The sequence below is a fragment of the Montipora foliosa genome, chromosome 13, assembly GCF_036669935.1.
Source record: "Montipora foliosa isolate CH-2021 chromosome 13, ASM3666993v2, whole genome shotgun sequence".
In the NCBI taxonomy this organism is placed as follows: domain Eukaryota; kingdom Metazoa; phylum Cnidaria; class Anthozoa; order Scleractinia; family Acroporidae; genus Montipora; species Montipora foliosa.
In genome coordinates, this window is record NC_090881.1 from 25,671,856 (window position 1) to 25,684,355 (window position 12,500).

The following is a 12,500-nucleotide window of genomic DNA, read 5'->3' on the forward strand; positions in this document are numbered from 1 at the left end:
TGGCGGACTTCACAAGATATGCTATTCCAAATTTTAACGCCAATTCTTGAGAAAGATCTTTTTTGAATATCTATTCTCGAACGTTTCAGAAAATAATCTCCTCTTTGCGATGATCTCGTCTCGTAAGGATGAATATCAGCTTGATGGGTGAATAGGTTAAATATATTAGGAGGTGTCAAGTTGTTTGATACATCATGCATAATCACAGCCACAGATTTAAAATAGAGCATATCTAAAGGAAGAAGACGAGAAGAAATGAAGAAAGGTATTGCATGAGATTTGTAATCAGCAAAATACATTAGGCGAAGAGCTCGTTTTTAAAGGGTCAAAAGTTTAGTTCTATGAACTTTTGCAGTATTACCCCACGCTACTATACCATACATTAAGTATGGTTGAAAATACATCAACGTATTGAGGCAGTCTAAACACGGAGAAAGATTGTGCAGTAAACAGTTGTAAGCGTTTTTAACTAGAGTCAACCATGAAGCGAAGAAAAGGAAAAGCTACAACCACTCAACCAGGGCCATGAGTGAGAGATCGCTCGTTAGCATAATTCTCTGCCTGAGTTTTCCTTAAACATAACATGGTTTCGATTTTCTTCTTAGGGTACTCTCCTGTGACAGTGATAACCTGCTTGGACCAGATAAACGATGACCAGAAAAAAGATGCTTTCGATCACGCATCTTCGGCGACTGGCAGTACTAGTCATAGAACCTACTTTATTGCAAATTACACAAACGAGGAGAAACAAACGTCGTTGACTGCGAAGCGAACTGCTCTTGATGTATTGGAACAGTCTTTGATGTCAGCTGAGAGCTTCATACAAATTCGCAAGCAAAAAGAGAAAAATCAGATGGAAAGAGATGTTGCTGCTGGAGGTAAGTGTATCCCGCAGAATTGTGTCGACGACCGCATCCGGACCCCAGAGGCTGCGATGCTTTGGATGATGCAAAGAGTAACGGTCTCTGGCCGGTTCCAGACTACACGATTGTGCAGAAGGGCCAAGAGTTCGTGTCTAATTAATCTCCATTACATGGAACGAGAACGAGTTTGGCGTAAACATTCTGATTTACTTATTGAGGCACACATGCGCCATGAACGACGCAGAGTTAATTATAGATAGAGATAATAGACTTATGAAACCAATTCGAAAATCACGTGAATTCCTTGAAAAGCAGATTTAGCATTGACCGCGCAAATGACTTATTTTCTCTCGTGAATGATTTAGACTACTAACAGCAGCCTCTCATTCTCTAAGTCAGACGGAAGGTGCAAAAGTGGGGCTGTTTGTCGCCTATAATGAATTTAGACAAAGAGCACTTTGAGTATCTTTGAGGTGTGATTTAAGCCTCAATTTATGTGGATCAGAATATCAGTCTCATCTTGAAGCTCAAATATGAACCAACACACTTAATCGTAGTGATCTCGTCGTCCTTAGGTGCTAGTAGCGGTGTGGAGACATTGGAGCAGTTATTTGCCCGTCTAAAAATGAAGCACAAATGGAATGACGAAGGAAAAGTTAAGGAAGTCCTATCGATCTTGCGCAGTAACGAGATTAACACAGTAGAAGTTCTCAAGGGTACCTGGGAAGATGTAAAGCCGGAGCTGCCCCTGTCCATTGCCATAAAGCGACGTATAAAGGAGGAGATTAGTAACATTTAAAACAAGTGTTGAGCAACTATTCGAAACATGAAAATGCAGTATAGTATTTAGTTACTAGGTGATGAATTTCATAAACTGTTAAGTTCAAGGCATCATATAAAGAAGTCCTGGTATTTTCATTTAACAGCCTTTCATTGGCCGAATATTTTCCAGTAAAAGTGGATTATCTTGTGTAAAGTTCGCTAATATCACACTTACCGTAACAGTAGCATAAATAAAAATCATTTCGTGAAAAAAAGATTCGAGGAGATAAAAGTAATTAAAAACTGAAATTTGAACAAATGTGATTTCTTTACATTGCGCAGTGTAGGTGTGGTCAGTGACAGTGCCGGAACACGTAGCTTGGATAATAAAAGAGAAATCACTGTGCAAAAGCCACAGCCTACGTAGCCGGGATAGAAGCCAAGGGAGAGGTCCTGGGAACGAGGTTGGGAATCGTGGCTCGTGGATTTTACCTAGTACATGCATACCTACATACATACATACATACATACATACATACATACATACATACATACATACATACATACATACATACATACATACATACATACATACATACATACATACATACATACATACATACATACATGCATGCATGCATGCATGCATGCATGCATGCATGCATACATACATACATAAACTTTATTTTTTTCTCGAATTTAAAGAGTAGCTATTATAAAAGCTAATATTTCCGAGAAAACAATAACAAAAATAGCAAAATATACAATTAACTACGATTCTGTACAATATTTACAAGTTATGGCTAAAAGAAATAGGACTATATATAAAAAATTTAAAAGCACTAAAGTGAAAATTATCAAATGTACATAAAGTCAAGGCTAGCTAATGCTTTTTTAAAATCATTAAAATTGGCAGGTCGAAAAAAGTCCGGCAGTGAGTTCCATTGATTGGTGGCATGATAAGAAAAAGAACGAAGGCCATAAGTAGTAGTTTTAGGTACAGGAAGATTATAGGAGGTAGAACGGAGAGTAAACATATTCTGCATATAAATAGGATACTTAGTTTAAAATAAACTTTTATAAAGTAAAATTAACATATTACATAACTATTATGTATACGTTTGTAAGGAGCAAGGATGGCACAGTCGGTTAGTGTGCGGCCTTGGTGCAAGAGGTCCTGAGTTCGATTCCCGGATCTCGCATCCTTGTTTCGATTTCTTTCCTTTCCGTGTAGCTAAGTAGCTTTAAATACCCGTGAAACGGAGCACTGAAGGAGAGGGGGAGTAAAATGAGCGCACCGTCTACCTCAGGTTTGTCAGTTGAATTACTGTTGCGAGTTATCGACGTGAAATATGGTTGCTTTACTTTACTTTACTTTACTTTATTGTACAGAGAAGCACAATTAACTTTGTCCAGTAAGTTATAATATTCAGATTCGAAGTCACCTACAATAGAATAAACCTAAGGATCCTTTTATTTAAAACTTCTATTTTATCCGTATTTCGGTTGCCACAGAAATGCCACACCGATGAACAATAATAAAAGTGCGGCAAGATACAGGCTTTATACAGTTTAATCAAAGCGGCTTTGGAGATCAATTTTCTAAATCTTATCATAACGTTTAACTGATTATTGACCTTTTTGCAAATGGAAGATACGTGTTTATCAAACTGAAGTTTATTATCAATGGTCATACCAAATATGTCAATTGACTCCTTAACTGGAAAAGAAAAGGTATGCTCCGTGTCACCAAGGATCAAGGCCTGATGTTTACTTTTGTCGAAAATCATACTGTTTTAACTGTACCACTGATTTGCTACTTCTACTTCCTTACACAAGCATTCTTCTAGTGCCACTGGATCCGTGTCTGAGTAATAAATTTGATGGTCGTCTGCATACGCATTTAGATTTGCTCGCTTTACATGATAAAAAAGATCGTTTATAAATATATTAAAAAGAATAGGTCCCAAAAACGCTTCCCTGGGGCACTCCACGCTTAACACTCTCCCATGACGAGAAAGTGTCGCCGATCTTCACCCTCTGTTGTCGATTTGACAAATAGTTTCCAAACAGAGCACAGCTATCCTTGTCTAATCCGTAGGCTTTGAGTTTGGCTAATAACAAGGGGTGTTGTATAACGTCAAAGGCCTTTGACAAATCCATCGACACTATCCCAACGAGTTGCCCATCATCGCGCATAGACCTCCATTCTTCTGTCATTACTGGGTTGCTAGTATGGCAAACCCAGTTGAGGTCTGCGTTTAGTTTGTTTGTTTTCTTTTTACTGGGTTGCCTATGGCAAACCAGTCGAGGTCTGCGTTGATTTCGTCGTTTTTTAATTTTTTTTTTCCGTGTCGGTAAAAGTCTTGCCTGTCACTCCCCTGCTAAGTGGTGGCTCTGTGCATAGAGCCTTCTGCGCGTATTTTCTTAGGATCGAGAAGGTAGTGGGAAATGCGTAGATTTCTCTGGTGGACACAGTAGAACGATTAACTTAACCGGCAATGGCGTCGAAAGTCATGTAACGCGAATGGCGTTTTAGTGGATCTTTGAACAAAATATACCCTTATGAAGCTCATGAATGGCAGGTCAATTGGATATACAGGCGGTGGAATGTTAAAAGCGACGAGTAATGGACTTCGACAACAATCTATCGCCCGTCGAGCCGAAATCAAAGTGAGCTGTATTTACCTGAAGTACATGGTAATTTGACACGATCGAGTTTCTTGCCTTCACGCACGCAATGAAATAGGAAGAGGTTCCCGCCTCTAAGAGCAAATATGTTGTTTGTTTCAATAATTTTTTCGCTGGAAAAGGATTCTGTGGTATTTTCTGCCTTTGTGAATTATAATGTCATGTTGTGTATTGAATTTCCGAGCTTAAGGTTGAAATGTGATATGGGAGAAGTTTTTTAGTATTGCTCTGTAAGCAGGAAGGGTTCACAGGCCTGTTGGAAGCTTGCTTGAGTTTCAACAAAATGAGCCCCAAAATCAGTGAAAAATTGTGACGCAGATGAATAATAAAGTAGCTGCCATTTCCAAAATGATGAAATTACCTGGTGATAAATAACGTCGAACGCGTCTTGGAGAGTAATTTTGACTTTGCATAAACAAGAGTTGTGCGATTGTGATCTTTGTTTTGACTTCGCTCATTTCATTGTCAAACTTTATAACACTTGACAGAAAAAGAAACTTACAAAAACCCGGTATCTTGCCATCATTTGAAACAGATGCTTCACTGTTTGGCGAGTAAACATGCCGCGGTAACTTAATCACGGCGCCCGCTGAATTCCGGCCTTGTCACTTTCGATTTTGCGATTTATTTTTGCAGCCAAAACGTACAATAACAAAATTGAACGTTGCAAAAATCCCCCAAAATGTTTGTCGCTGATCGTAACTTTTTATATTCTATATTCACGGTTCAAAATAAATGTTGTTTTCATGTCGTAAATATGTTATTCTCGATCGATCGTCCTGGAAACTTCCTTCTGCTCTTTCTAAAAACTGTGTATCAATATTTATTTACTTTTGCATCAATATTTGTTTTTGCATAAAGCAAGCTAACAAAATCTGTACCTTGCTGAGTTTGCGTTTGTTAGCGTTAATAGCATTTTCGGTCCGATGCTTCTGCTTTACGAGGGGTATATTATTTTGGTCTCCCATCCAAACACTAACCCCGCCCAACAGGGCTTAACTTCAGTGAACTTCGGTATTACAAAGCTGTCAGATGGCTCAGAGGGCACGCTTAAACTTGTTGTGAAAAGAAGTTTATTAACATGTCAGCCCAGAAGCCAATGTTTCTCACTTCCCATTTATTTTCTTCAATCTTTCTGGGTTCAGTACTTTGCTAGTAACCACATGTCTTCTCAGACTATTTACCCAAGACTTCTACTATGGCACTACAATGATAGACAATACCAAAACAATATCGTGCTCTGTTAGAGCTACATATTACGCAAGGACAGATCTGTTTCGTCGTACGAACGTGTGAGGACCTGTGAGCCAAATGGCCTCTTCTGGTATGACTTCTTAATGACCCCCCAACTTGAAAAAAATTGTATTGAACGGTGCACGTACCACAGGCAACCCAGTGTACCCTCACGGAGGGTCTAGTTCTCAATAAAGACGTCTCACAGCTGTGGAACTTTCTATATGAGCTAATAAAATCGGATAAAATAGAACAATAGAAGTCGTTAAGCTGTGCAGCCAAAATCCTCTCGTAAACATTGTTACATGCTGGCAAAACTGTAACCGGCCTGTAGTTTGCCTTATTCAGTTCGTCATCTTTTTTAAATAGGGGGGTGACTTGCCCCATTTTCCACGAGGCTGGATACTTACATAGATCGACATATGCCTTAATCGCACGCAGATCAGGCATTAACGCTCGCTTTAAGGGGTTTTCGCCGAAGTTTAGTGGAAAGGCGTCCATATTGGAAGCGCAACAAGGAGAGAATTTGGACAAGTGGAGTAGAGGCAGTTAGGACCGGGGACGAAAAAACGGCGTATTTTTCTCCTCCTCTCCAGCCTCCCCCCCTGTTTTTTTTAAACCAATCATCCAATTTTAGCTCGCCCCAGCGCTCTTTCATTTTCCTCGTCCAAGATAATCGAGGCATTGGACCCGTCCACACTAATGCATTTTCGAAAACCTCCGGGTTCCTGAAAACGGATAAAAAGATCTGCGTCCACTCCAGCGACTGAAAACGGAGATCTCAAGATGCGTTTTTGTTACCAGGCTACGCTCGGACGATTTCTTTGTCCTAGTGCACGTGCTTCAATAGCGACAGCAACATTATCACGTTTTGGCGCCAAAAGTGAGGCATCTCACGATTATGACGTCAAGCGTATTCGAAAGTCCGCTTTCGTCGTCTACACTAGAACAATAGACCTACGTTTTCAAATTTCTCCACTTTCAAAGCAAATTCGAAAACCTCCGTTTTCGTGGATCTTCGTTTTTGAAAACACCCGTTTTCGATCGTTTTAGTGTGGACGGTCATATAAAAACGGAGGTTTTCGGAAACGGATTAGTGTGGACGGGCCCTTAATCGCTTTCGCAATACGCTCGCTCTGCAGGCTAATTGTTTCACTGTCTGTCGTTCACGCTAAACTAACGATCTGTATCATTGTTGGTGATATTAAACGGTGTAGTAGCTATGCAGAAGACACAGTTCTGAGCGAATAATCAGATGGCCGCGATAGTTACTAACTCATCTTGCAAAGCCAAAACGTATGTTGAAAATGCTGAATAAGACGTCAAAAAACTCCAGAAGAGATAAAAGGCTGGCTCCAATACAGAGCCCTAGTTGGCCGCCAATTTCACCTGAGACCAAAAAGTATGACAAATATTATTAGTTCAGTAGTTGTACATAACATTCAAAAAAGGGGCAAATTCGCCAGCACAGTTAGCGAGTTCATTTAGATAAAGATAGTTAATAATAAGTGTTAAAACGTATTCCAGGAGGCCAAATTTCTGTTTTAACGCCTCGGAGAAACCAAGGCAAAAGATGATTGCAACATTAGCATTGGTGTTATTCACATGACAATTCAGGCACCGATACTGGCACGGGTTACGCTTAATTAAGACATTAAAACTCACCAAGCAAACTTTCCACGGCATAGGCCGGCTGCTCTTCCACGATCATGACCTCCAGCTCTTGAAAATACACATTTAATTCCAAGTAGTTTTGTCTGTTATTTCAACAAAACGAGTAACTGTATCAGTCATTTAATTTGCTTTGGCATCGGTTAGTCAGACACTCGGTGCTCAAGTGTGGCAAAAACGGTTATCTTGTAAGCGTATTTGCGTAGTGTGACTTCTATATGTAGAATCGAACAAGTGGCTCCGGTTTCAATTCCCAGACATGGCGTCACATGTGGATTGAGTTTGTTGGTTCTCGCAGGCTCTGCTCCGAAAGGTTTTCCCCTCTCCTCAAAAACCAACCTACGATTTGATTTCTGTCAAGTGTCCCCAATTAGTCCCCAGGCCCTAAATACACTTGACACTTAAACAAAGTTCATTATTAGTAGTATTATTATTTATTTTATTTTTATTGTTAGATTGTTTTTTAATTGAGTGTCGAAAGTAATTAGCAAATTGCTTTGCTATTGTTATTAAAACTTGATAAAATCCTATTGTACAGTTCAGCTACATTGTAATCTAAGAAATAATTCACAGTTATTTACAAAGTGCAGGAACATGAAAAAAACATGAAGAAATATATGTAGATATAAAAGTATAAAAAAAAGAATAATAAATAAATAAATAAATAAAATAAAAATCATTATTATCATTATTATTGTTATTATGTCCATTCTTCGGACTCTGGCAGGATATTCGGCCTGGTTTATATTCCTTGGGATCGGGTTACAACAAGACACCACGGGTCCCAGGTCTCTCTTTTCCTTCTTACAGGGACAGTACTTTCCTTAGTATCTTGTTGTTGTTGTTATTATTATTATTATTATTATTATTATTATTATTATTATTATTATTGTTATTATTATCATCTCGCAGGATAAAACTTTGGAATGCTGTCCACATTATGAGTAGTATAGGGCGCATAACGTAACCTACACCACTTGAGAAGCTACACTAAGAAGTAAAATAAGTTCGGTACGGCACCTAGTACAATTCTAATATACATAATGATATGAATCTCTCTACTTAGAGAGCCAACTCAGAATCATTTTTAAATTCTATACTCTGTAAAACCTACGCAAAAATATGATGATATCATTATCTCTACTAAAAGCCTATCTAGAAAATTATTCAGTTTTTATACTCTCATTATCTCTTATAAACCTACACGAGGCCAAGATAATTTGGTTATCTCTACTAAAAGCCTATTTAGAATCATATCAAACTCTTATCTACTATAAAAACTGCGTAGAAAATCAGTAAAATACAGGTTTTGCGACAACACTTGTGTTTCTGGATTTCTGAAGAAAAAAGAAAACCTAAAATCTAGTGCCCTTAAATGTCTGGCAATGTTCAAAGTGTTTGAAATGACCGACTTCTGCATCCGCTCAAGTACGCGCCGTGTTCTCGCTCCTATTAGCTTCCTCACCAACTTCTCTAGGTGTTTAGAATACCCACCCAATACGTCAATTATTATGTTGTACTGTTCAACCCTGTAACCATTGTTGTTAATTGTTAACCATTATTATTATTATTATTATTATTATGACAGTTTGAAACTTTTGAATGTCAATACCTTAAAGCTACCTGGGGCGTTAATCGTAACCCAGGAGCTCCTTAAAAACACCATGTTCAAGTCCTATTTACAAATATCTTTCTAAAAGTATTATCCACTTAAATCTATTAAACTATGTGAAATATAAAATAAGTGATTGCTAAAATTTAAAAAAAAAAGGATAATAATAAAAAAAATAAATAATAATAATACATTTTTTTTTACAATAATATCCTTTGCTGAAATGAAATTCGTGTTATATTGCTCGTAAAGTTTATGTGATTACTTTAAAAGTGCGGGCAATATATAGAGAGCTTGATAAGACCGATTTCTGCATCTTTAGCAGGACTCCTTTAGTTCTCACTCTTAACCCGAGTAAATTCCTCATTCCCTCCTCCATGTCTGTGGACCATCCACCTAGCACGTCAATAATGATGTTGTATTGTTGCACATCGTACCCAGGGTACTGTCGCTTTATCTCCCATCTTAGGGGGGCATACTTGGCTGTCTTCTCCTCTTCCTTACTTGTTCGGTTATCAATCCATGGACAGCTCATCTCTAGTGCTATCACCTTCTCCTGTTGGTGGTCGATAAAACGGGCATCGATTCTGTTTGCTCTCACCTCGGTGTGCTCAGCATAGAGCGGGACATCCCAGTAGGCTTGAAACTGGTCGTTTTCATATACCGGTTTGGGTTTTACTGGGGAGAACCATGGTGGGACTTTGTCAATAAGGTTTGCGTCCTTCAGGATCTCGAAGAACAGGATCTTCAAGGCGTTATTGTGCCTTTCCAAGTACTTGTTCTGGGCCAAGGTGGGACATCCAGCTAGAATATGCTGAACTGTTTCTGCTGATCTACTGCATAGCCTACATGCCACTTCAGTAGCTGGTCGGGCTCGCACCTTGTGACTGTAATATATTCGTGTTGTAAAAAAGTTGCTCGTAGAGCTCGATCACTCCTGCAACGGTGTTAGACGGACACAACGTCCAGTCATTAAGCCAAGCAAAGCAGCCTGCTTTACTCAGACTTACATCCTCCCACCTACTTGTGTGTAGCTTTCCTTGCCACCTCTCTTCCCTCACAGCCTGCGTATTCTGCTTTTCTACAGTTTCCTTCAAGGCAACTTTGATCTTCTTGTCTGTGATTGTTACTCCCCCCTGGGTGATGCAGGGTGACGGGTGCTCAAGGTCCAGGCCAAGACCGAGCTCTGCTGCATACTTCATGCTATCCTTTAAAAATGAATGGTGTCCCACCTCACCTGCTCTTTCTTCAAACTTTCTCACAACTGCAATGGTCGGATCCAGATTCTTGTAGACTTTCAGAGCAGCCTTTATCTTGACGAATTTGTATTCTTGCTCGACTGATTTCAGCCCGCGCCCCCCTTTTTCCCTCGGGAGGTACAGGAATGCTGTCGAGCCAAAGGGGTGTTTGCCGCCGCTCTCAACGAGGATTTTTCGAACTTCTCTGTCAATTTGCCTAAGCTCTGCTATTGGCCAGGTCTGGGTCCACATTAGATACCCCAGTATGGGAAGGGCAAATTGGTTCGATGCAGCTACGCGGTTGTGATCTGACAGTGGACTTGACCAGATGACTGACATGCGTTGTAGGTATTCTTTGGCTGCAACATTCAGAGCTAACTTGTCATGTTGTTTTAGGTTCTCTAATGTTCCCAGGAACTTGTAATAAGTTCCTTCCTTTAGATTTGTCAGTACTGCTCCGTCATCCAACTGCACTCCGGTTTCATCCTTCACCTGTACGCCTCTCCTTACATGGACGGTCGCGCATTTCTTTGGCTTCCATTCTAAGCCTATATCTTGCATCGCACTCTTGGTTGACTTCAGAACCTTGTTGAGTTTGATCTTTGACGCTGCAAACGCCTTAAGGTCGTCAATATACAGCAAATCCGTTATCTTTGTGCTTAAGGGTTTATTATTATTATTATTATTATTATTATTATTATTATTATTGTTATTATTATTGTTGTTGTTATAGTTGTCTATCATTGCAGGAAATAGTCTCATTAAATTCTTTGGCATCTTTGTCGATGAAAACCATTCACCACGTTACTCAATCACATTTTACCCATTTTACTCTCACAAAAGACGGATTTTTTTCTTACTCCTTCATGTCCTTGCGGATTATAAGCTGACCAGTTTAGCGTGCAAAGAAAAATTTCAAGTCCCAAAACTTTTCACGAGAATTTTCGGATGCTAAAAATTCCTCTTTCTTAGAAAGAAAGACGTTAACTTTAAAGGCGCAAAACTTGTAATTTTTATTATCAAAAAATTACGAGAGAGAGAAATGATCCTCGAACTTCTCTGGACAACTTAAAGGGGCTATAGGTCACGCTATTTTAGGTAATTTTGTTTAATTTTGTTAATTATGAGCTCTAAAACGTCAAATTGGCAGAGCAAGAGTCTTTCATTTGCAAAATCACGGCCACATAACAACTGAGAATGGTTTTCAAGCTTTGTAAATGACATTTTGATATAGACTGATATAAATTTGAAAAAAGGTGGGCCGACGTTTTTCAAATTTACCCAAATTCAATCCATTTCAATCCCCTCCAGTTTTGTCCATCCATGTCCCTTCTTGGCTTCCCCGTGTTTTGTTAGAGTTCTTCTATAGTTTTGAACAGTTATTTTTATATTTTAGTTAATTCTATGACCATTCGATCAGTGCTGAAATTGCCTAAAATTGCGTGACATAACCCCTTTAAGCAATTGCCTCTAATAAACACTTGAAAAATTCAGGTAGCTACAACGGGATTCGAACCCATGAGGATCATTTCTCTCTTTTGTCTATTGGCCGCACATCAATTATATATAAGCAGGGAGTACAACCTCGTACCCAGGGCGCTTTTCCTTGGCTTTGGGTGGACGGGAAATGGGTTCCCGTCCCACCCAAAGCCAGGGAAAAGCGCCATGGGTACGAGGTTGCAGGGAGTACAGTCTGTGGCAAATTAGGGAATAAAGGGAAAGAAGAGTTGGGGGAAACCAAAGTCAATAATAACCTGGAAGAAAGGTTTACCTTAGTAAGTTCCGATAATATGTCTTGAAATTTTTTGAAAATTCCCGTCGATGTTGCGAAGTACTTAGTAATTCAGGAACGTAGTTTTCGTTGGGAAACCCCGCATAGGAGAGGACAGGTTTAAAAGATCTTGCTTCACAAGGAGTTGGACAACTGCAGTTCATACCGACGTCCGCGTAAAATTTGTCTGTAAAGAAACAACAAACAGAACTGACTGAAATTTATGTGCGCGTGAAAGTAAATGCAATCAGTGGGCGGTATACAAGGGTGGTAAACAAGATAAACTGTGCGCGCCATTGTCCATTGACGTCTTTGTGTTTTCAAGGGGAAACAAGGGTCCAAATTGATGATATTGTGCCACTGAAAACTTGGCACTGGGGTAAGGTCAAAATTTGTTTTTATTAAAAAGGTTAGAGCTTCCTGCACGACTGGGCCGTAGTAGCTAATTCATACGTTGGCGTTTTGAACGATTTTACGGGTGAGGCAATTTATAATAAACATAACAATTCCACTTGGGTTCCATTGCCAACCAACATCAAACCGTCCTCACCAGTTTTAGGGAAAACACATTGAGCGGTTTGTTTGAGCCTACACTCTTCGGCTTCATCAACAGCTGAAAATATAAAAGACCTCAGGATTAGAATTATCCGAGTGGCAAA

General features: G+C 39.4%; 1 protein-coding gene across 2 annotated transcripts in view; it reads right to left on the reverse strand.

Moving 5' to 3' along the window:
• Positions 1-5,377: 5,377 nt before the first annotated feature.
• Positions 5,378-12,500, reverse strand: part of LOC137982797 (acid-sensing ion channel 1-like) — a 14,577-nt gene continuing 7,454 nt past the window's right edge. For both annotated transcript variants that reach the window (XM_068829948.1, XM_068829949.1), the window contains 4 exons: positions 12,392-12,454; positions 11,842-12,028; positions 7,215-7,306; positions 5,378-6,938 (listed from right to left, as the gene is read on the reverse strand). In XM_068829948.1, coding sequence (XP_068686049.1) covers positions 6,826-6,938; positions 7,215-7,306; positions 11,842-12,028; positions 12,392-12,454 — 455 coding nt within the window. In that variant the 3' untranslated portion in view covers positions 5,378-6,825. The remainder of the gene's footprint in view (positions 6,939-7,214; positions 7,307-11,841; positions 12,029-12,391; positions 12,455-12,500) is intronic.